This window comes from Doryrhamphus excisus, chromosome 12 (assembly GCF_030265055.1).
Source record: "Doryrhamphus excisus isolate RoL2022-K1 chromosome 12, RoL_Dexc_1.0, whole genome shotgun sequence".
NCBI lineage: Eukaryota > Metazoa > Chordata > Actinopteri > Syngnathiformes > Syngnathidae > Doryrhamphus > Doryrhamphus excisus.
In genome coordinates, this window is record NC_080477.1 from 19,107,897 (window position 1) to 19,133,229 (window position 25,333).

At 40.8% G+C, this 25,333-nt stretch overlaps 1 protein-coding gene and 1 long non-coding RNA gene across 11 annotated transcripts in view; one reads left to right on the forward strand and one right to left on the reverse strand.

Moving 5' to 3' along the window:
* The window catches only part of celf6 (CUGBP Elav-like family member 6), a 196,937-nt gene that overhangs the window by 141,446 nt on the left and 30,158 nt on the right, over positions 1-25,333 (forward strand). For 5 of the 10 annotated variants that reach the window (XR_009132243.1, XM_058089013.1, XM_058089008.1 and 2 more), the window contains exons 4-6: positions 258-386; positions 9,345-9,424; positions 25,064-25,237. Coding sequence is in view for 9 of the 10 variants with exons in the window: in XM_058089013.1 (XP_057944996.1) it covers positions 258-386; positions 9,345-9,424; positions 25,064-25,237 (383 nt within the window). In the remaining variant the exon portion in view is untranslated. The remainder of the gene's footprint in view (positions 1-257; positions 387-9,344; positions 9,425-25,063; positions 25,238-25,333) is intronic. The other 5 variants (XM_058089012.1, XM_058089011.1, XM_058089010.1 and 2 more) reach the window with 3 other exon arrangements.
* The window catches only part of LOC131139402 (uncharacterized), a 109,058-nt gene continuing 108,007 nt past the window's right edge, over positions 24,283-25,333 (reverse strand). Inside the window, exons 2-3 of the long non-coding RNA XR_009132244.1 lie at positions 25,058-25,242; positions 24,283-24,896 (exon numbers count right to left, since the gene is read on the reverse strand). This is a non-coding gene — a long non-coding RNA (uncharacterized LOC131139402). The remainder of the gene's footprint in view (positions 24,897-25,057; positions 25,243-25,333) is intronic.

Consider the following 25,333-nt stretch of genomic DNA (forward strand, 5'->3'; position numbering starts at 1 on the left):
AGATGAAAAAGTGAGCAAGGCTATTTTTCTGCACTGTCAAAAATTGCAAAATTTGCATCTGTCAGTGCTATTAGGTTTTTACATGCTAATATGCTTTTATTGGATTTATTAGGTATTCGTCTACCTGAGCTAAACAGTGGACATCAGCTAGCTTACTCAACAAAGCCAATTTCTGCTAAAACCTAAAAGGGTTGGGGGTCTCGTTGGCTCTGACGAATGGTGCCATCAGCTCTTGTTCTCCATCTCTTCCAATCCAGAAGACAGGAAGCTGTTTGTGGGGATGCTGGGCAAGCAGCAGAGCGAGGATGACGTCCGGCGGCTCTTCGAGACCTTCGGCCAGATCGAGGAGTGCACCGTCCTGCGGGGTCCTGATGGGGCCAGTAAGGGTCAGAGCCCAACACACCAAACCCGCTAGTTCCCGCCTGCCGAGTCCCTTGTCATTCCGCTCAGCCGTCCTTCGCCTCCGGGCTTGCATTTGCTTCTTGGCTCACTGTCACTGCGCTTCCCGTTCCCGTTCCCTTTCCCCTCGCTACTCCATTTCCACTTCTTATAAACCAGCTCATCGCCGAGGAAGCGTGACAAAACCGTCGCGCAAACACCTCGTCTTTTTCCTACTCACCTCCATCCCCCCCACCTGTTATCTGAAACACAGCATGTTTGTTTCCATCACCCCTCCCCATGGGACCGTTGTGTCCTACTGTAAATAAAGCAATCTGCTTTGGAGTTTAGTTTTTGCAGTCACTCAAAATACAACAGGAAACACCATGTCTTCAGCTTATGTGCTTCACAGTCAGTGGGACAAAATGATAGACCTCAGTTAGACTGAAGCGTGTCATAGCTGTAAATACGGTACGCATTGTAGTTTAGGTAAATATTCAGTATGTACAAAGTAGTACTGAAAGTAGTGCTGTCTGTACTTTTGAGGCAATGTCGATTTCCTGATGTCAAGTCACTGAGGACTAAAAGACACCGACGATTCAGTTGTGTCTCCTCGATTTTAGTTCCTCGATGTTGTATATTTGATCCAAAATCTCTAGGGCTCATTAAATCTCTCGACCAAGAGATTGACCCGATCAGTCCGGGAGGTTGTAAGGTCAGACCGGGGAAACGCTCGGATCCGGAGGGCTGTCATCATACTTCAGATTTGCGTTGAAAATTAACGAAATGAACAAAATGAACAAAATGAACAAAATGAACAAAATGAACAAAATTAACGAAATTAACTAAATTAACTGATCTTTTTACTGAATGAACCAGAATGATCCGGTTCACTGAAATTAACGGTTTTGCCCACCACTACTGCTGCCCTCTAATAGCACATTTAAACTTGATCGGTACCAGCCGATTTCACTCATGGATGATCGGTATCATTAGTACAAAGTAGTACTGAAAGTAGTTCTGTCTGTAGTTTTGAGGCAATGCCGATTTCCCGGGCTCATTAAATCTCTCGACCTCGTCTTTCTGATTGGAAAGACCGAGACCAAGAGATTAACCCGGTCAATCCGGGAGGTTGTAAGGCCAGACCGGGGAAGCTGAGACGCTCGGATCCGGAGGGCCGTCATCATGCTTCAGATTTGCGCTGTTGGGTCGGAAGGAACATGAACATGAGTGAACGGACTGATTCGACACGGCTGACCAGGTCTTTGCACAGGGGGAGATCACAGGCCAATGACCAATTGACCGAAATAACCGAAATGACCGAAATTAACTAAATTAACTGATCTTTTTACTGAATGAACCAGAATGATCCGGTTCACTGAAATGAACGGTTTTGCCCACCACTACTGCTGACCTCTAATATAGCCAATAGTACATTTAAACTTGATCGGTACCAGCCGATTTCACTCATGGATGATCGGTATCTGTATCATTAGTACAAAGTACAAAGTAGTACTGGAAGTAGTTCTGTCTGTAGTTTTGAGGCAATGCCGATTTCCCGATGTCAAGTCACTGACGACTCAAAGACACCGACGATTCAGTTGTGTCTCCTCAATTTTTAGTTCCTCGATGTTGTATATTTGATCCAAAATCTCTGGGGCTCATTAAATCTCTCGGTCTTTCTGATTGGAAAGACGGAGACCAAGAGATTGACTCGGTCAATCCGGGAGGTCATAAGGTCAGACCGGGGAAGCTGAGACGCTCGGATCCGGAGGGCCGTCATCATACTTCAGATTTGCGCTGTTGGGTCGGAACGAACGTGAACATGAGTGAACGGACTAATTCGACCAGGTCATGGCACAGGGGGAGATCACAGGCCAACGACCAATTGACCGAAATAACCGAAATGACCATAAAGAACGAAATTAACAAAATTAATGAAAATTAACAAAATTAACAAAAATTAATGAAAATTAACAAAAATTAACGAAAATTAACAAAATTAACTGATCTTTTTACTGACTGAACCAGAATGATCCGGTTCACTGAAATGAACGGTTTTGCCCACTTGATCGGTACCAGCCAATTTCACTCATGGATGATCGGTATCTGTATCATTAGTACAAAGTACAAAGTAGTACTGAAAGTAGTTCTGTCGATTTCCTGATGTCAAGTCACTGACGACTCAAAGACACCGACGATTCAGTAGTGTCTCTTCGATTTTAGTTCCTCCATGTTGTATATTTGATTCAAAATCTCTTGGGCTCATTAAATCTGCATTTACACTGCATGGTTCAAGTCCTCCACATCCATTGTTTTGATCCCATATGGCCCAATTTGGTTAGTATACTGCATGGTTTCTACAAGGTATAAACATGTAAGAATCGGAATTCTTCCAAATGTGGATAAATATCTGGAATTCAAATCTGATATCTGCCAGTTGGACGGTGTAAACGCAATGTAAACACTTATAAAATTACTTAAACTTGTAATGTAAATGCAGTCTCAGACAGATCGTTTACCGATAATAAGGTGGATGGCAATGGACTTCATTAGGGGATGAAGTTGCAAAAATGATCAAAAGTGTTTTCAATTTCACTTCTGTTTGAATGACGGCCATTAATTGAATAATTTAACCTTTAAGAATGATATCCATTGTGTAAACAATCATGCTTTCAAGCAACAATGGCGTATATGCACCACTGGACTGCAACCAGCATAGGTTATTATTCTCATTATTCTGCATGGAAACAGGAGCTCAGAACACTCATTAAAAAAATTCTCCCATCTAATCAAAAATGACAATTTCCTCACTTTTGTCATATTTGGTACCCTTGTCACATTGGACTAAATTGAACCGCTTGCTAGAAAATGGATGTCACATTCAAATTCACCGTGCATGCCTGGATGGCTGTGGAAGTCCGTGAAGCTCGCCCACAGGGGTCCACATCACTCTACAAGCATCCCGTCTCTCTGTAAGCTATGTCTTCTCCATCCATAAGAGGATGTGTGTGTGACAGCAAGGGAATGGGAGATAATGCATGCGTCCTCTGATTAAATCAATGACAAAAAAAAAGCTCGCCGTATCGAACCACCGGCCTTTCTGCGTCCGCATCGCTTACTCCGGCTGTTAATCCCAGCTCGACTTCTTTGTGTCGCCCACTACATTCTTTTTCTCGCTTCCACACTATTTCAACCTCTCCACCCTCCCGTGTTTCCCTTTCTTCCTGTCTGCTCAGACGCCCTGGGGCTGATTGACAGCATATAAAATGAAATGGGGCCGGTGTTGCTGTGTTAGACAGGAGCTATACTTTTCTCCCTCGTTCACACGTTCACTCCTTTTTCACTCCCAGCGCCTCCCTCGCTTTCTCCATTCTGCCATATGCTTCCTTTTAATGGAAAGTCCAATGCACCTAAAGTTGCACAAATTTACAGAAAAATACAGTACCAGTCAAAAGTTTGGACACATTATATCGTGGTACAGTCCATGTAGTGTCCTTGCCGCTCAGTTCAATACGGACGCAAAAAAGATACACAAATACCGGCAGCTATTCGAGGCAGCCTACTCTGACGAACAGTAGTTTAAACATAAAGAAACACTGAAATGAAACAAATGGTCTTTAAAGAGAAGTTTGTTTTTCTTTCCTTTTTTACCGTTTTCTGCATTCTTGTAAGCACATTCTCCTGCCAGGGTGGGAAGTCCCTGAGGTGGGAAGAATGACGAGCTATTCAAAGGACGAGTGGACCACCTTTTCTGTTGCAGCAGCAAATAAATACAAAACAATTCTTCAAGAAGTAAGCAAACGTCGCTATGTTGGAAGTCGAGTAAACAATGGCAAACTTCTTTTACTCTACTTTAGTACTACGGTAGACATGTGTTTGCAATACACTGAACCCTGCAAAGAGTATAAAGACATACGGTCTCAGGTGGATTTCCTTGTGGCTTGTTCATGCGGAAATTATAACCTAGCCTAAATATGGCTAAAGTGCTAAAGTTGTAAGTGGATAAGTTACATCAAAGGATGCAACGTTGTTTTTTAGAGGGCTTCATAGGTGTGTCCCAATGACGTCCATTGTTAGCTGGCTTATATTAACTAGTTTTCTTGTATTATAATGCACGGTGGACGAGTGGTTAGCGTGCAGGCTTCACAGCTACGAGACCCGAGTTCAATTCCACCGTCGGCCATCTCTGTGTGGAATTTGCATGTTCTCCCCGTGCATGCGTGGGTTTTCTCCGGGTACTCCGGTTTCCTCCCACATTCCAAAAACATGCTAGGTTAATTGGCGACTCCAAATTGTCCATGGGTATGAATGTGAGTGTGAATGGTTGTTTGTCTATATGTGCCCTGTGATTGGCTGGCGACCAGTCCAGCGTGTACCCCGCCTCTCGCCCAAAGACAGCTGGGATAGGCTCTAACAACCCCTGCAACCTTTGTGAGGATAAGCGGTAGAAATGAATGAAAATACCAAATAAAAATATTGTTTGTTGAAAATGTTTTTCTTATAATGAAAATTATTTCAAAGAAATTATATTCCAGTGATTTTCTAAACAAAACAATAAATTTTCTAGCAATAGCATAAATGAGGAGGCAAGAGTAAGGGTTATAAAGAGAAGTAACATTGAGATTTAAATTTACGTCACAATTTGAACATCACTCCTTTACTATTGCGGCTTTTCAAAAATGAATAAATTAACAGGTGATCAAAAAATATTAAAAGTCATGTAGAAAACAGCTGGAATAGGCTCCAGCAACCACCCCTCGCGACCCTCGTGAGGATAAGCGGTAGAAAATGAATGAATGAATAATGCACAGAAAAGTGAAAGAAATACGTTTGTGTTCATGTTTCACATAAGGATTATGAATGATGGGCAAAACTCCCCAAAAAGTGCTGTTTTATTTATTCATATATTTATATTTTCGAGATTATTTAGCGATTTAGATTATTTAGAGATACTGATGTAGTGAGGGACAACTGTAGAAGCAAAAAAGGTGAAGTTCATAATAAACACACATTGCTCCCAGGCTCTCGTAGGCCACATAAAATGATGCGGTGGGTCACATCCGGTCCTGGGCATTGAGTTCCACACAAGACCAAAAGGTCCACAGGTGTCTGGTCATGTCACTCACTGCAGGTACGCTGTAGAAGTTAGAGTTTAGGAAAACCCTGCCGTGATTTAAATGAACCTAACCTTGAAATTGACTGCACTATCAGCTCCAAAATGCAGCCCCTATACTTGCCGTGTTGATGTAAAATGTATGCTACTCTTCCAAAAGCTTTTCAGCGCCCCTTCTTCACCCAATAGAAAGGCCAAGAAGTTTAACATCGCCTCTCGCGCCTCAAAACTACTTTGCCGCCAGAAGTGAATAGAAGCCCTCTGAGTTGTCAGGAATAATAGAGAGATGGCTTTTAGCTCTATAATTAAGTTGTGTTATAAATGTCACCCATCCAGCAAGATGGAATTCATGCATACATATTACTACCCGGGGAATTCAAAAGGCAGCGCAAGATCCCCCTTCACTTGAAAGCAATACAATCCCTCTTCTCTCCTCTTTCGCCCCGACTCGTGCCGAGACGTCAATTTCAAAAAAAAAAAAAAAAAACTCTGACTATAATTTATGAGGTTGTGGCACTTCCATTTAATTGGAGATGTTTTTTTTTTTTTGCACCGGGTTGCCCTTTCTTCTTGTAAGTCAATGTGAGTTTATGTTTGACATGGTTTTGACAATGATGGGATAGTGGAACCTCAAGAGTCCAACAATCTTTAAATATTCCATAATTAATAATAATAGTGAAGTATAGTGAGAACTAAGATAATTCATGGTAGTGGTAGCATCATGTTCTGGGACTGTATGAGTACTGAGGTAAACGTAAATTCCAAAATGTACCGTAACACTGTGAGATTCTGTGCACAAAATCAATTTAACTATCAAACATTAGAAAGGAAATTGTCCAAATCGGTATCAGCCGATTTCCATGAACAAGCACATTTTAGGCATATGCGGTAACTTCCTTTATTATGCCGATCACATAGCAACCTTCTCCCACCCACTTTCCTGGCATTTAGGGACAGGTACTTGGCAGGATGCGGTGAGTTATCAAGGCTTGCGATCTGTCGGGTGTGTGGCAGTCGGAGGTCTAATGGGCGACAAACAACTGCGACCGGCAAACGATGCACCCACATTCCGGTCTCCCACAATTTAGATTGGCTGTCAGTTGCGGAAGGAATTTGGGGATATCAAAGTAGTTCAGTGGAGGAAAAGCCAGGTCGGGTGTTGACAATTTGCTCTGGATGTGAATGCATTGACCACCGGTGATGCCTGTCACCCCGCCAGCCACCCACCCCTGTGTGTGGCGCCCAGAAGGCAGACATCCCTAAAAGTGGTTCAATTTCTTGGACTGCCTGGGGGTCCTGCTGGAGCGTATCCAAATTATCTTTAAAGGCGGCGCCTGATCCTCTTAAGTTGAACCAGTGTAAACTGTATAGTCACCCTTTCATATCATATATAGACCAAGTGTCACCAACATGCATGGTACCTGTGGGCACCAGGTACCCCCCCCGCACGACCATATGAGGCAACTGCAAGCCTGCTTTTCATTCAGGTTTTCAGTTAATAATATGAGAAGATGATAAAAAAAATTCTGAAATACGAAATGTGACCAGCGTTTTGGTCATGTTGCAGTAAAACAAACATATTGGCTTTGTTTGGCTTGGCATGACCTATGAAAATAAATGTTACAAACATTAGTAGCTCTTGGCTATTCTTATTTTGAAAGAGCAGCTCTCACAACAAAAAAAGTTGCTGACTAGTGGTGTGTCGGTCATGAACAAACAGGTCAAAATAACAAGTTCTTTTTTGTGAACGGAATGAACAATGTCACCGCCCCTAAAATACCCGTTCAGTCCGTTCAATTGCAAATGCTTTTTTTTGATTGGCTGGAGAGTCAAGAGAGGACTATCTGCGTGCTTGCCTGTGTTATCCTATCGTCGCATCTCGCTCTGTGGGAGGGTGGGGTTGGCTGTCAATCTCTCCGAGAAATTGACCCGGTCAATCGGTCGTAATGCCAGACCGGTTGAGCTGAGATGCTCGGATCTGGAGGGCCGTCATAATACTTCAGTTGAGTCAGAACGAACGTGAACATGAGTGAACGGACTGACCGGGTCTATGCACAGGGGGAGATCACAGGCTAACGACCAATCGACCGAAAAAAAACGAAATAACCAAAATTAAATTAACTAAACTAAATTAACAAAATTAACTGATCTTTTTACTGAATGAACCAGAATGATCCGGTTCACTGAAATTAACGGTTTTGCCCACCACTACTGCTGACCTCTAATATAGCCAATAGTACATTTAAACTTGATCTGTATCAGCCGATTTGACCGATTTGATGGAAGATCGGTATCATTAGTACAAAGTAAAAAGTAGTACTGAAAGTAGTTCTGTCATGTAGTTTTGAGGCAATGCCAATTTCGTGATGTCAAGTCACTGAGGACTAAAATACATCGACGATTCAGTTGTGTCTCCTCGATTTTAGTTCCTCGATGTTGTATATTTAATCCAAAATCTCTGGGGCTCATTAAATCTCTCGACCTCTATCTTTCTGATTGGAAAGACCGAGACCAAGAGATTGACCCGGTCAATCCGGGGGGTCGTAAGGCCAGACCGGGGGAGCTGAGACGCTCGGATCTGGAATTGAATACTTCAGTTGAGTCGGAACGAACGTGAACATGAGTGAACGGACTGACCGGGTCTATGCACAGGGGGAGATCACAGGCTAACGACCAATTGACCGAAATAACCGAAATAACGAAATTAATGAAATGATCAAAATTAATGGAATTAACTGATCTTTTTACTGAAAAAAACAGAATGATCCGGTTCACTGAAATGAACGGTTTTGCCCACCACTACTGCTGACCTCTAATATAGCCAATAGCACATTTAAACTTGATCGGTATCAGCCGATTTCACTCATGGATGATCGGTATCGGTATCATTCCTAAAAAAAAAAAATATTTTCATCCCATGTCTGTTCCTGCATGGTTTGTCCTTCAATCAACAAATCATCAAGACTGAATAAATGCTGAACTATTTCATATCCACTCCTTTTTCCCAGCTTAGGAAATGTGTGTCTGCTTCCATGAACATTAAAAAAAAAAATCTGCAAGGTTGTTAATCAGTTAGCCTTCTAAGTTAACACATGAGCGACCTGAGGCCAAGGATAAAAATAGAATACCGCGGCCTACTCTTTATATAGTCGATGAAGACCGTAAAGCTCCTGAATGATTCAACGTCTTTTCTAATTGTACGACTTATCAGTATATTTTAGTGCGATGGATTGTTTGTATGTTAAAGTAATGTCGTATAAGTCACATAAACATACTTGATCCTTTGGACAGAACATCTAAGCTTCCCAAAACTTGCAACGGGCATTAATATTATTCACAACAATCACTTTTAATATCATTAATCCAACAAATCTCATTGTTGTGTTCTGTCCAACTTATAACACAACATACTTAAGATGATTTCAACGTCCTTTGAGGCAAAAAAAAAAAAAAATCCCTTCCCTTGCCTCTCGTCGGCGTCTTAAATTTGATGATTCTGTTGGATAGGCGAGATTATAAGACGGCGCTATTGTGGCGGTAATCTCCTTTATGAGTGACTGCACACAAATCACAATGTGTAAATATTAAACAGATTAATAAGCACAAACAAGGCTGTGTAGCAAATGGCTTCATGCTACGATGTGAAGGGGGTGGAATTAGCGCTGCCGGGCGAGGGACGGGATGTTCCATGCCGCTTAATGCCTTCAGTGATGAGCTGAACACACACAAGTGACCAGAATATATTTATAGATCAGATAACGTGAAGACAATAACTGCTGATTTTCTTTTTTTTTTTGACAAATCCGAGGCCATCTGCCTGATGTTTGTCTCTCTTTGTGTGTGTTTGCAGGCTGTGCCTTCGTCAAATTCTCCAGCCACGCAGAAGCACAGGCTGCTATCAACAGCTTGCACGGTGGACAGACCATGCCTGTAAGTAATACACGCCCTCAGCACATGAACAACTGAATTACCGCTAATACCATTGCTAACTTAGGAGGCTTTAATCACCGGAAATTTCCAAAAGTTATTGTGCAATTCTGATTGTGCTATGTGAGTGTTGCACAACTCTGATTGTGCTATGTGAGTGTGTCAGGAAGGCATTCTATTAGAAGCTATTGCTAGCTTAATATATCAATGTCATAATAATAGTGTATCCAACAACTATACAGCAAGTGCAAATGTGAAAAAAAACTTTTTCTGTGTTGCTCATTTCTGATAAAACTGCTGCTGTGGTAAGATCTTTGATGGACACCATGGTCAACAATGGATCTATTGTTTTTCTCCCAGTATTTTTCCATCGGTTATTGCACAATTCTGATTGTGTTATGTGAGTGTTGCACAACTCTGATTGTGCTATGTGAGTGCATCAAGAAGGCATTCCATTAGAAGCTATTGTTAGCTTAATATATCAATGTGATAATAATACTGTATCTAACACAACAATAAGTGTTGCGCAACTCTGATTGTGCTACGTGAGTGCATCAAAGAGGCATTTTATTAGAAGCTATCGTTAGCTTAATATATCAATATGATAATAATACTGTATCTAACACAACAATAAGTGTTGCGCAACTCTGATTGTGCTATGTGAGTGCGTCAAAGAGGCATTCTATTAGAAGCTATTACTAGCTTAATCTACCAATGTGATAATAATACTGTATCTAACACAACAATACAGCAAGTGCAAATGTAAAAAAAAAAACAATTTTGTCTTTTTGTCACAGAAAAACTTTTTCTGTGTTGCCCATTTCTGATAAAACTGCTGCTGCGGTAAGATCTTTGAAATGCACAATTTGCTGCAACTCGTCCAAATTATGCGGATGGATTTGTGTACATTTGCCATGTAATGTCACAAAAGTAAAGACACAAATACATCCAATCAACGTACAAAATATATCAAAAGCAAATCCTGTTTTCCAGTCCCAGGGATGTGTTGACTGATCTACACTGTCACTGCCATCGACTTCAACTACACAAACAATCCCAAGTCTCAGACATTTTTCCTCTGTTATCAGTCACAAAAGATTCCCAGAGTCAGCATCAGCCTCCTTACAGTGTAAGGCCCCATTGCTCTTTTTTTCCCCACATTTATTTGCACTATCCGTCTCTTTCCCCGACTATTGAAAAGTACCTCCTCAGCAAACGTATCCCGTTTTCCATTCTGAGTCTACAGAAGATACGATACGACGGCCGTGCACGCAGCACACATCCTTGGAGGCGTCCTCGGGAGACGTTGTGCAGCAAATGTCTGTATTAGGATGTTGTTTACGCGTAACAGTTCAAATAGCGGTCAAAGAACGACGGAGAGGCTAATGTGATGCGGTTCTTATATAATTCATGTAAATAACAGGCTGAGACTGTCAATTTCCGGTAAAAATGTTTGTTTTAAAAGCCGATACAAAGTAATCTCTTGAAATGTAAAATTAGCTTATTAAATATATACATATGTAATCATATTTGTCATACTAATGTGTTTACTTACTATGAGGTAGTAAACATTGGATATTATTTTTTGTTATGTACTGCACATTTGAATGATGATACTTCAGTACGATCAGTAGATCACATTTTGAGAAAACCAAGTTAAATCTACTACAAAGTTCATATGGTGACATCACAGGCACTGGTGGCTGCCGTTGGCCAATGGCCTGCTCTGCTGGAACTAATGCATTCTGGTAAAAGTTTTTGTTATTTTATTGTTATTTTACACTCATATTTGGTACTTGTCTTGTCTTGTAGCCTTTATTTTATTTTATTTTATTTTATTTTATTTTATTTTATTTTATTTTATTTTATTTTATTTTATTTTATTTTATTTTATTTTATTTTATTTTATTTTATTTTATTTTATTTTTTATTTTATTTTATTTTTTATTTTTGAGTGTTAATTTGCTGTGTGATGATTTTAGTGCTCTTTGTAAAATGACACCATGAGTCAAACTGGTTTATTAAGTAATGACCCCATGTGATTTCTGATGGTATGAAGATCTCCTCAAGAGCTCCAGATCGAGTGATTGCTAACGACTGAGTTCCTTGCTAGCGGCACAGTATATACACAAGATTAGACGTGGCTATAAACTACCTATGCCACTAGGTTGATAGTAAGTAAAAATAACTACACATTTTTAAGTGAATGTTTATGAGGTAAAAAATAATAATAATAAATGTTACTTAAAATGTGTTCATTTTTTAAATCATTAGCTTACTTGAGACAGTTTAAATGGAAAAAAAATATTGAGCTTTTTTGTAAGTAAATGTTACTGAGATTTTTTTTACAGTGTAGTACTTTCCATTGTAGTTATTATGTCATTATTAAAAAAAACTAACACATTCCAGCAAAAAAAATGCTGTTCAACCTTTTCATAGGATTTCCTACTAATTTGTGGCAAGGGCTTTTTTTTTATCTGAAAGTGAAAAAATAGGATGATGCAGTGGTGCATGTGGGTGGGAATAGCAAGAGAAAACATTGTGTGAGACAGTATGGTGAAGTATTCTCTTATTACAAAAAGATTGAGAGAGTGTTTTCCACAGCAGGGAACGAGGGCTCTGTCATAAGTTAAATGGCTCTCTTAACCTCCTCCTGAAAATGTAAATTAGTGTGAAATGAGGGGCTTTACATTGGAGAGTCATTTTGGAGAACAGTTATGCAGGTCGTGTTCAAGCACGTAGAAAAGTGTTGATTGGATTGCCATATATCCTCAAATTGCGCTCTACTCCTTAATAATTGTGTTGTCCAACTACGACAAACTAAAGAAAATAAGCATCACGAGTGAATGTAAACTGAGAACAAAAGTAGCCACGTCAGCAAAATGTCACCTTTGCTTTTCCCACTGAACCCAGTAAAGGTCACAACCGTGTAGGATTTTACATAGTTGCCATAGTTGTCGGATCGCGACAATCGCTTTCAACACAACAGTAGTGGAGAGAAGTGAGTGTCGGGTGCGAAACTTCACACCCTCTCCTGTCATGCAGGCGTTTATCATTTACACGGGATTGGGTCCCAGCTGTTGAAACTACCCTTGAAGGCGGAATATTAGTGGGACGACTTGGGCAACACCGTTTTATGTCTGCGACCCTGGAAAAAAAAACGATAAATCTCATGTTGAATAGGCTTTTTCAGAAGGTGGTTGAAAAATATAAAATCCTTTTATTGTATTAAGATTCGACAAACAAAATGCTGAAGTTTAACAGAAATGTAGACTGGGATGGAACCAGCAACCATCAGGTTGGGATAAGACCACTTTATGACCTGATCCATGCAACTGTACAGAAACTGCATGTAACATTGGAATTGTTCATCCGTTGTCTATGGGAAATATTCATTCATTCATTTTCTACCGCTTATCCTTACGAGGGTCGCAGTGGGGTGCTGGAGCCTATCCCAGCTGTCTTCGGGTACACCCTGGACTGGTGGTCAGCCAATCACAGGGCACATATAGTCAAACAACCATTCACACTCACATTCATACCTATGGACAATTTGGAGTCGTCAATTAACGTTAATGTTTTGAATTTGGGAGGGAACAGGGAGAACACGTTGGAGATGCCCAAGGGTGGAATCAAACTTAGGTCTCTTAGCTGTGAGGCCACTTTCTACCATGCAGCCCAATGGGAAATATGTCACAGAAAATATAGTATTATGGAAAAAGGGAAAAAAAGTCATGATGGACGAGCTGAAAAAATGTTGATGTTAGAACGGTTTGAAGCGTTTGAGAACCATGGGATGGGTTAGCGAATAAAACCAGGGTAATTTGAAGTGTAAATATATCATAATATACCCGAGGGCGGAGGTTCGAAAAAGCAACCATCGGGTTGGAAGTCGACCAAACTACCACCATTTAATTTGTCCATTGTTTTTAACAGACTAAATATTTCATATTCTATTATAACTTTTTCTATAACTCTTTTCCAACGTAATTATCCAAAAATTGCAACCTTAATTTATTTTGTTTGTCATAATATTGCTATGCTATTATATTATTTTTTATTATTTTCATGAACACCATGAACTATTTTCAAATTAAAAAAAAAAAATTACAAAAAAAACAACAAGAAAATGTGTAAATACATCTTTGGTCGCAAATGAGTTAATATTATGGTAAAATTACAACTTCTTTCCCTTCGTATTTTGACTTTATCCTTAAAAAATTACTGCTGATTGTCTTTGTTTTTGCTGGTTGTTGTACCGTTTTCTTGTTAGATGATATTTTTAGACAATGAAAAAAGGCAGTTGGCCACACTTTGGACACCCCTGTGATAGCCAGACAATGTGTCTTAAATTAACATTTTGACGCTGGATTATTTTGAATCAGTTGAGAAATATCGGAGGAATTATAGTAGTTTACAAAAATGTAAGATAAGATATGCCTTTATTTGTCCCTCAGTGGGGAAATTTGCATTGCAGAGCAGCAAGAGAACAGAATCAGTTAAGCAGTACAAAATACACAATACAAAAATAAACAATATAAACAACTCAAGTATTAACAAGAAATTACCAGAAATGAGTTTAGCTCCACCTATAAGCAAAAATGTGTAAAAATGAAAGGCCTCATAAAGGCGATGGATACATGATTGAGATGTTCAAAGACAGGCAGACCAACCCTTGAGACCAATCCATTACTTGTTAAAAAAAAAAAAAAAATCAATTAAGCCAGGGGCTGAATAGTACGGATGATAGATACAGTAGCGTCATCATTGACTGCTTAATAGTTTGCAATATAACACAGAAAAAGGTAAAAGTCGAGGCAGAATCGATGGGGAGACTGCTTGCAAAAGGACCATCGTAGCTGAATTATGGGTCCAGTTTAGCAGCTGTCAGGGAGCGCATATTAAATATTTAAAACATATCACGGGAGGTTTCAATGTGGTGACATGATGATGAGGAGGGGGGGGGGGGGGGGGGTTAACAAGTACGTCAATAATGTTGACAAGCACTCTGCGGAGTTAAGATTGATCTCCAAAACAAGGTCAGCTTAACAAGGCGCTTGGCATAACTGCTTTTTGATATTTTAGGCTCCTTATTATGAGGCTATTAGTCCGTCATAACATTGTAGGACATGTGCCATTTATCAGCCTACCTGCAAAGATTTTACATTATTATTATTATTATTATTACACAGCAAGGGCACGCACACGTAAGGTTGTCTTGGTGGAGTTTAGCAGCAAGTCAAGTCGGAACAGTGGAGAAGTGGGTGGTAGAGGGTGTGTTGTTTAATATACAGCAAACTCCGCCTGGTGTTTATTTGGGAACTTGAAAATGGGGCCACATAAACCGGAAGCTCTCTGCAGTTAATTATGAATCGGATATGCCTCTGACTTGCACGAACAAGGCCGTGAAAGTACCAAAAAAAAAGAAAAAAAAAAAAAAAAGGATGATGCACTGCAGGACACACACACACACACACACATACATACATACACAATCTCTGGCAGACACACTCACTCTTCACACACTTCACTGATGTGCCGCGATAAATATTTACGGATGTTTCCTGGCAGCCATGAAACCAGATGTGATTTACACTTCTTTTTGATGCAGCCCCATTTTTTTGCATTACACTGCAGTACAGCGAGGGAGGGGAAATAAGTCCATTTAACTTTGTGCACAGTGTTATGCAGATCAAACTTTTAAGCCTTTCTTAAGAAAATAAAATAAAAAAATAATGTCAATAATTCTAATGTACTGTATATAAAGTAGGGGTTATATAAAGTTGCAGGCCGAGTGCTTATAAAATCGCCTCTACCACCTTCTGGCAATTTTTCTGGCTTATAACTGCACCAAACATGTTGTCTTCTATTGTGGAGTTTCATCATATCCTCTTTTTACCTAAAATCACGTCTACCACATTCTGGAAATGTTTCTGGCTTAAAGGAACTGTACCACACATGTTCTCTTCTATTGTGGAGTTGCATCATCACACCTTTTTACCTAAAATCCCGTCTACCACATTCTGGCAAATTTTCTGGCTTATGCTAACTACACCAAACATGTTATCTTCTAATTTGGAGATGCATCACCACCTCTTTTTACCTAAAATCGCGTCTACCATATTCTGGCCATTTTTCTGGCTTATACTAACTGCACCAAACATGTTCTGTTCTATTGTGGAGTTGCATCATCACCTCTTTTTACCTAAAATCATATCTACCACCTTTTGGCCATTTTTCTGGCTTATACTAACTGCACCAAACATGTTCTCTTCTATTGTGGAGTTGTATCATCACCTCTTTGTACCTAAAATCACGTCTACCACATTGTGGCCATTTTTCTGGCTTATACTAACTGCACCAAACATGTTCTCTTCTATTGTGGAGTTGTACCATCACCTCTTATTACCTAAAATCACATCTACCACATTCTGGCAATTTTTCTGGCTTATACTAACTACACCAGGGGTGGGCAAACTTTTTGACTCGCGGGCCGCATTGATTTAACAAAATTGATGAAGGGGTGGTGCATACTATATATTTTACACGTAACAGTCCACCCGGAATTATTGTATCTGTAAAAATGTAGTGCAATCAGCTATATGTACTTGTACCATAGTGTACCAAGGTTGTACCATAATGCCAGGTTGTACATATATTAAGTTTCAATGAAATACTTTGGGCCGTATTCAAACACTTGGCGGGCCGCATGTGGCCCCCGGGCCATAGTTTGCCCACCCCTGAACTACACCAAACATGTTATGTTCTAATTTGGCTATGCATCGTCACCTCTTTTTACCTAATATCGCGTCTACCATATTCTGGCCATTTTCTGGCTTATACTAACTGCACCAAACATGATCTCTTCTATTGTGGAGTTGCATCATCACCCCTTTTTACCTAAAATCCCGTCTACCACATTCTGGCCATATTTCTGGCTTATACTAACTGCACCAAACATGTTCTCTTCTATTGTGGAGTTGCATCATCACCTCTTTTTTTTTTTTTTTTTTTTTTTTAGCTAAAATCATGTCTACCACATTCTGGCAATTTTTCTGGGTTATACTAACGGCACCAAACAAGTTCTCTTCTATTGTGGAGATGCATCGTTACCTCTTTTTACCTAAAATCCTGTCTACCACCTTCTGACCATTTTTCTGGCTTATACTAACTGCACCACATGGTCTCTTCTATTGTGGAGTTGCATCATATTCTCTTTTTACCTAAAATCCCGTCAACCACATTCTGGCAAATTTTCTGGCTTATACTAACTGCACCAAACATGTTCTCTTCTATTGTGGAGTTGCATTATCACCTCTTTTTTACCTAAAATCAAATCTACCGCATTCTGGCAATTTTTCTGGCTCATACTAATTGCACCAAACATGTTATCTTCTATTGTGGAGTTGCATCGTCACCTCATTTTACCCAAAACCCTAAAAAAAATGTAAAGACATACTGTATGAATGAATACGTCCTTGGGAGCGAGCGGTCAGGTTAAAAAATGTTTAAAAACATCTTTGGTAGCGAATACGTTTTTGAAGGCTCTGCTGGGAGAGACACAAGCCATTCTGTGACCCCGCATAGGCTATTCAGCATGAATAACTGAATAGATAAACAACATTGGTCCAACTTTGTCGATCATTGAGAGTCTTGGCAATGGTTGCATTCTGTTGGGCCACTGAGCCGCCTGAGCTCTGCTGCAGAGGAGCTGTCCAAGGCAACAAATGGAGCCCCAAACAGACCTTGGGCTGATCAACAGCATCTATCAAAAAGTTCACTAATGCTCTATATTAACTAAATATCCCACTCTATCCATGCACCTGCTATCCTATCTCCCCAATCCAAATTCCTCTCAGCTTAATATGCAAGGTGGCTATTAGTAACCAACTGTAGGGTGGATGCGGTTAATTTGGATAATATCGCTGCCACATGCTGTCAACAACTAACTAACTAACAGGAGACAGGATCGCGGGTGCTGCTGCCAGCTGTGAGGTCTGCAAGAACCTTCAACAAAGAGTGCCCCCCCCCCCTTTAATGTTCTCCCCGTCGCATCTGTGTTACCTGGCATGCACATACAAAATATAAATAAAGCTGGCACCAAAGCACAATGTCCCAAAAATAAGCCGATAGATCAGGTCAAAGCCTTCATTGATGTTTACCTCAGAGTGAAGATATCTTCTGGAATTAACTCAAAAGGCGATCATGTTGAGTCCCCCCTAAAGTGGCGCATGTAGCAGAGCTTCAAATCGCAGCGCCAAGGCTAGGCAGGCAGGCAAGGAAGGCGGTGAGCAAATTGCAGAAGTTGTCATGTTGCCTGTCACGGCGCGGCTGACAGGGGCCCCCGTGGAGCTCAGCGGCGTTGGCAGAGACAAGAGCGTACAGGTGTGTGTAATAGTCTACTTCTGGATTAATGAGAGATAAGACCAAGCCAGAGAGCATTGTCATGGCATGGTGTAGTTCATCAAATGCCACGCGCGAGGTGTTTGTGGTATCTCGGTGGGGAGTGTACCAGCTGACATACATAATACACGGGGATTTGGGAATTTTTGCAGCACCGATTACTATTTATGGGCTAATATACGTAGCTAGCACGGGTAGAAATACCAAACCAGCGCCAATCGAACAGCAAAACAGGAAGTAGAAATACATACAACCATGTACCCCGACTCTTTGTCAATTGAGGAAACCATCCCATGAGAGCATTTTGGCAAACAGCCATAGCATTTCAGTATGTGGAATCAAACTATGGAATGGATTGAGTAAGGAACTCAAACAATGCACAACGATGAGCCAATTCAAGAAACAATACAAGCAGTTGATGTTTGCTAAATACAAGGATGAAGAGTCTTGAACCAGTCATGATGTGCTATATATATCACTATATGGACAAATAATGTCATTGTATGGTCACCTTGTACTTCGGTACGGGACAAAACATTACAAAATAAAAAAAAATAAAAAAAAAAACTTAAACTGTATTATGGAAAGCAGGAAGTGAACAAATGTAATAGTTACTGATTGTAAAAGTACCAAATGAAGGGGTAGGATTTAATAAGCTTTGCTTCTTCCTACTCCTTTCGGATTTGTGGAACTGTGAACTGATTATGTAATGCACTCAATTGTAATCTGATGCATGTCAAATGAAATAAAACCATTACCATTACCATTTCAGCCATTGATCACCTTGTACTTCGGTACGGGACAAAAAATTACAAAATTAAAAATTCAAAAAAAAAAAAAACAAACAAAAAAAAACTGTATTATGGAAAGCAGGAAGTGAACAAATGTAACAGTTACTGTTTGTAAAAGTACCAGATGAAGGGGTAGGATTTAATAAGCTTTGCTTCTTCCTACTCCTTTCGGATTTGTGGAACTGTGAACTGATTATGTGATGCATTCAATTGTAATCTGATGCATGTTCAAATGAAATAAAACCATAACCATTTCAGCCGTTGATCACCTTGTACTTCGGTACGGGACAAAAAATTACAAAATTCAAAAAACAAACAAAAAAAAAAAAAAAACTTGAACTGTATTATGGAAAGCAGGAAGTGAACAAATGTAACAGTTACTGATTGTAAAAGTACCAGATGGAGGGGTAGGATTTAATAAGCTTTGCTTCTTCCTACTCCTTTCGGACTTGTGGAACTGTGAACTGATAATGTAATGCACTTAATTGTAATCTGATGCATGTTCAAATGAAATAAAACCATTACCATTTCAGCCATTGATCACCCCGCCCTCTTTTCTAAGCCAGTCGACGTACTGGGAATGAATTAGAGAGCAATGCAATACAATCAACAAGAAACTGCAGCCCCAAACTTATTTCTACACTGAAGGAAAAGAAGGGGATCAGCCCTGAAGCCAAGACAGATGGCAGTACCTCTAACCCCCCTCCCCGCCCCTCGACTCCCAATTGTATACATCTTTGTCAATTGAGGAAACCGTCCCATGAGAGCATTTTGGCAACCCTTTGCAACCCATACGACAGCTGGAAGCTATGTTATGTGTCTATATCTATACGCCGGTTACAGTTGCTATAAAAGATGGAGAAGACAAGAAAAGCACAACCGCAAGAGTAGGAAATCTGATGTCGGGAGGTCGTATTGTTATAACAGGCAATACTATATGACGAAAAACTGAAAAATATGGTCCATATGGCAGATGTTTAATAAGGAGTCTTATTGCTCTGCACGTAAACCTGGACATTGAGTAACGCAACACAATCACAGAACGCCGTCTCCAATGTATTATGTCTTTAACTTCTACAACAACAGAGGCTGTACTTGCCATGAATACAAACCAGTGGTGATTGCTCGAAGACTGCAAGAGAAGTCCTAAAATGCCCCCCAAAAAGTGGTGAAATATGTACTTTTATTGACTAAATATGCGCTAGAATGCTATCATCTTTTGTTCGGAATGTGGCGGAATAAGAAAAAAAAGTCAAGGACAGCCTGCAACTAGTCCAAGGGGTACCTCACCCAAAGACTGCTGGCATAGGCTCCAGCATACCAGTGACCCTAGTGAGGGTAAGCGGCATAGAAAATGAATGGATGGATGATTGAATACAGCAAAAAAAAAAAAAAAAAAAAAACAGATCCACCTGAATTTTGACACCCTTGTCAGGTTTTTTGTCAGCAGGTTTGGAGAATATGTCATATTGTAATGGAAATCACACGCAAATGACCCGTCTTGTCATTTTGTCAAAAACTCTGCATGACAGTTCTCCTCTTCTTCTGTGGTTCTGGGCTTTATTGGGATTTGCCTGGCAGCTGCATCCGTCTTTGGGGGGGCTACAGAAAGGCCAAACCGAGACAGCGACACGCACTGCTAATGAGCGACAACCTTCCCGAGTGGTTTACCAGCCGTGCAGCACGAAGGCCCACTGGGAAGGGAAGACGAGGAGGGGGTGGGGGGGATTTTCATCCATTTACCAAACAACTCTCTATCATACATTCAATTAATTCATTACACATTCTCCATTAAGGCTCAGAGAGTTTTAATATGTCAACAAATACTTTCAAACTTTCACTTATCCTTTAAAAGTATTTTTCTCCACAGGGAGATAAACTTTGTTATTATTGCTAATTAGAGAGCTTATTTCCCCTCCTGAGAGGTTCCTGTTATAATATTACATAAAGTTGTTCAAGATGCTGGAAAAATGCATGTCTGTTTACCTGTTACACATATTTTACACACAATTGAGTCACAGGACGGCAGTGATAAAGCTTAATGCCATTCTACCGGCGTAGTTGAGTTCTAATCCCTCAATTACCGCTGTGTATTGTTCCATTGCCACGTTTCCCTGGCCTATATACAATCCAATATGGGAGATTTTCACAAGTCAAGTGTGTTGTTTAAGAAATTAGATTAGTTTTTGAACCCGTGGCAAATTCCTTCGTTGTACCTGTCAAAAGTGACGGCTCCCCGTTGGCCCTTATCAAATTCCGCAAATTTATTTTCTCTCCAGGTATGAGGGCTCGTGCTGCTGGAGGTTATTATTCTGTTTGTTTGTCAGCTTGGGATTTTCTGTATTCAGTGAGAGCAGAGGCGCATTTCTTTTTTTTTTTTTTTTTTTTTTCCCTCGTCGGCCGCCGCCCATTCCTTCATTTCCGGGACACATCTCGCTCATGCATTTTTTATTTATTTCATTGTTAATGGAAACTGTCTATCCGTGAGACGGATCGCGCTTGAACCCGGCGTCCAGGCAGAATTCTCACAATCGAGGGTGAGATTTGGGCTGGACAGAACAACGCAGTAGAGGCAGCCTTGGGGGCTTGGACCGTTCCAATTGTCACAACTCATTCATTGCGAGGTGAACTAAAGATGAGCGAGATGAGCTAAATGCCAGGCGTTGCTGACTGCGGGCCGGGGCTTTATTGGAGACGACGCAGACAGACGAATGTTTGTTCATTAAATCTGACTGCCTGGCGCATTTGAATGACCAGTGAAGTTGGGAAGAAAAAAAAAGGTCATAAAGTAGGGTGGAATCAAATTAGAACAGGCCATAAAAAACAACAAAAAAAAAACAGTACCATGTCAGGATATTGATTTAACTAATTGAAATGGCAGAACCAGACTGATGTCTTCTGGCCTGAGGTGCAGGATTGGTTTCTTCAGACAGGATCGCATGTACAATGAACCGTTCCCTGGAGGTCTTCCCTGCATTCTACGACCTCACGGATGGGAATATTCTCATTCATTCAGGTCATTGTATTCTCAGGGCATTGAATCTGAGAAGACACCGCTCATCTGCGGATCATCAGTTCATACTCAATGACTACATAAGACAATTCTAGTCTGACTTAGTGGTTGGAAAAACCGTTCATTTCAGTGAACCGGATCATTCCGGTTCATTCAGTTAAAAAATCTGTTCATTTCGGTCATTTCGGTCAATTGGTCGTTAGACTGTGATCTCCCGCTGTGCATAGACCCAGTCAGCCGTGTCGTGACTGAACGGCCGACGAGTGTCAGTCAATCGCTCGGTCTCGGTCTTTCAGTCAGCTAACCCCACCCACCCACAGAGCGAGGTGCGCCGATAGCATAAGACATGCAAGCACGCAGATAGTACCGCCCTGCAAAAGGAACAGTGAACTGACTCTCCAGTCAATCAAAAAAAAAAAAATTGAACAGACTGAACGGGTATTTTAGGGCCGGTGACCTCATTTTGTTCACAAAAAAGAACTAGTTCTTTTGACCCGTTCGTTCATGACCGACACACCGTTTGTCTGACAGTCCAGTCCGATTCAATAGACAAAAGTTTGTTTATTTATCTTCAAATGCGCAATGAGGTTGATCATACAGTATTAACTGTCCAGTGCCACCTTGTGCATGACAAGTTTTACACTCAGCTGAAGCGTTTTGGTTTTTTTTGGACTGTAATAAAAATCACTGCCACATCTGCCACTGCTCTATCGAGTGCTGCTGTATAGAAGCGCTGAAGCGGAATCTCGAACAGAGATTCTAGATGCAGGCCGATATAATCCAATACTTTTTTTGCAGATATCAGACCAACATCCCATATCAATATCTGATCGAGACAGTCTTAATTTCTGTAGTATTACTCCCTTTAGGGCTGCACGGCGGACGAGTGGTTCACACGCAGACCTCACAGCTAGGAGACCTGAGTTCAATCCCACCCTCGACCATCTCTGTGTGGAGTTTGCATGTTCTCCTCGTGCATGCGTGAGTTTTCTCCGGGTACTCCGGTTTCCTCCCACATTCCAAAAACATGCTAGGTACAGGACAGGACCAGTCCAGGGTGTACCACGCCTCTCGCTCAAAAAGACAGCTGGGATAGGCTCCAGCACCCCCCCCCCCCCCGCCACCCTTGTGAGGAAGCGGTAGAAATTGAATGAATGAATAACAACTGCTTGTTGACGTTTGCCTTTGCCTTGTTTTCAACTACTGAATGTCTTTATTCAACACACCATGCACACTCGCACAATTACGCAATTTCCAGTTGCACTTTGCATAACTAGTCCAGGGTGTACCCCGCCTTTTGTAGACAGCTGGGATAGGCTCCAGCACCCCCGCGACCTTCGTGAGGATAAGCGGTAGAAAATGAATGAATGAATGAATGAATGTTCCCTTTAGAAGATACAAAAATGATTGCTGAAAAGTGAGGATTGTGTTTCCTGTTTAGAAATACCAAGTATGGTTGAAATACTGTAAATACTTTGGGAAGGCTGTGTCAAAGACTTGTTGCTTCTGAGTCTTCCTTGCTTCTTGTTGGGATGAAACCAGTTCTCATACTCAATTTCCGCTCATTCACACGTGACAAACAGTTGGACTGCAACACTGGTCACTTTGTATCCCTTCGCACTTCACTCCCAAGAAACAAAGGAAAACCAAAGGACAGAATCCAACTCCCTGATCTCGTCTTTGCTTTTATGCTCTTGCTAATAATACCCAAGCTCCCTCCTTTGGCGTCCTGTGTCCTCCCGTTCCCAGCATACATTGCTTTTAATTAAACAGGAGCCAGGTCTTGGTGCTCTGTCACACAAAGAGACAACCTCCTCCGCCCTCTCGCATGACGCCTGGATGTCACACGAGGAACCGACTCTAATCTCTGTCTCTCAAATGACTTAATTGGATGCAAACTCGGAGAGCGCCGACATCAATACGGAACTGTATCTGCCATAAGGAGAAGCCATTAGTCGATACTTTGCCCTTCATATGCCGAATGGTCAGATTTAATTACCCGCAAGCTTCACCTCCAGGGCGACTGGAACTCCTATGGGATCTGGTTAAGATCACAATTCCGTGCTCGAGTTGGAAAGTTGGCAAAAGTGCACATCAATCACTGTCGTCTATTTAATGCTGACAGCTGAATAACTACGCTCATGACGGGTCCGTATTCGGTTCCACTGCTTTATTTGATCCATGTCAAAACTTTGGAAGTCATATCATTGTCTCAATTGGACTTGTTTCAAAGAAGTTCTTTTTCCACTTCAGGGTTTTTTCTTTGTCTCCATCACCAAGGTGCTTGCTTGCTCATTAGGGGTTCCGTTATTGTTTTTAGGAATATCTATATGCTGTATTAAAAATCATATTTAATACGTTTTTATCCATTTTTTTTGTAGATGTGCCCAAAAATGTAATACCTAACTCGCCAAATGTTCAATTCAAATTGCTACATACCAACTGCTTCACTTTAGAGTTTCTCCATGGTTTTTTGGACAACGTTTCCATCGACCATAAAGGTTTTCAGAATGTATTAAAACATATACAGACTCCACATCGACAAGGAAGATTGTATGAAGAGCCCAAAATGAAAGTCAACAGTCGAAACGTACGTACAGCACCTCTAAAAAGTGAAAGTTAAGCTTGTGCTTAACAATGTTTTGGGTTTCTGCTTCTTCCAGTGTGTTTCTATCAGTACCGTAGCTTTGGTTGTGCTACGTGAGTGTGTGTCAAGAAGGTCTTGAGAAGCTATTCGACTAAACCTGAAAGTATAACAATAATACTAAATAGCACTGATATGTAGTCAAAGTCAATGATTCCTTTGCAAAACTTTGACTCCATCTTTGTGTCAAAATGAAGCGCTTTTTGAAAAATGTGTTTCCTGTCCTTGATTTGATATACTTGATATATTTACATGAACCTATACACGAGTTTGCGTTATCAGACACACAAAAAAAACTGTATAGATTCTAATAGTTCCCAGATGCCCCAGTTTTGCCCGGGTTTTCATACGGTCTTGCAAGTACACACAAAATCAAGTGCCCACATAAATATTTAGTACACAAAAATATTTTTTTAACTTCTAAGTAGATCAATGTAATACGGCTAGTTAAACAGTAGCTTACCAGAAACTTTTCAGCCTCACAGTTCCTTCGTCACACTTTGTCCCTTTCTCTTTCGTTGTCACTCTTGGTGTCAGTTTTGCAAAGTAGCCCTTGAGCTTGTACTGTCCTCTTCATCACGCAGTAGTCCAGCCTTTCGGAAACAGTTGGTGATTTTATCTAAACTGCAAACAATAAAATAGCTGTTCTGAAGTCGCGAGATTAGAACGTGATTACAAATTAGCTGCATCGTTGGGTTTTTTTTGCAACAAAAATTGTGTTTTTTGCAAGTGTCAACAGCGTAGTAAAGAACGTGAGGAGCAAAACTGAAATTTCTCTCGCTTACCTATAGGGGGCCTCGTCCAGCCTGGTGGTCAAATTCGCAGACACGGACAAGGAGAGGACCCTTCGTAGGATGCACCAGATGGCGGGTCAGCTAGGCATCTTCAGTCCCATGACCATCCAGTTTGGGGCCTATGGCGCCTACTCTCACGCTGTAAGTCTCAGCCCGGCGGGGGAGGAGACGGTGAGCTTGAAAAAAAAAATCAAACAAACAAATAAATATGTGTCATTTTAATTTTTGACTTGATTGCCACCAGGAATGTATTTTTTGTATTTGTAT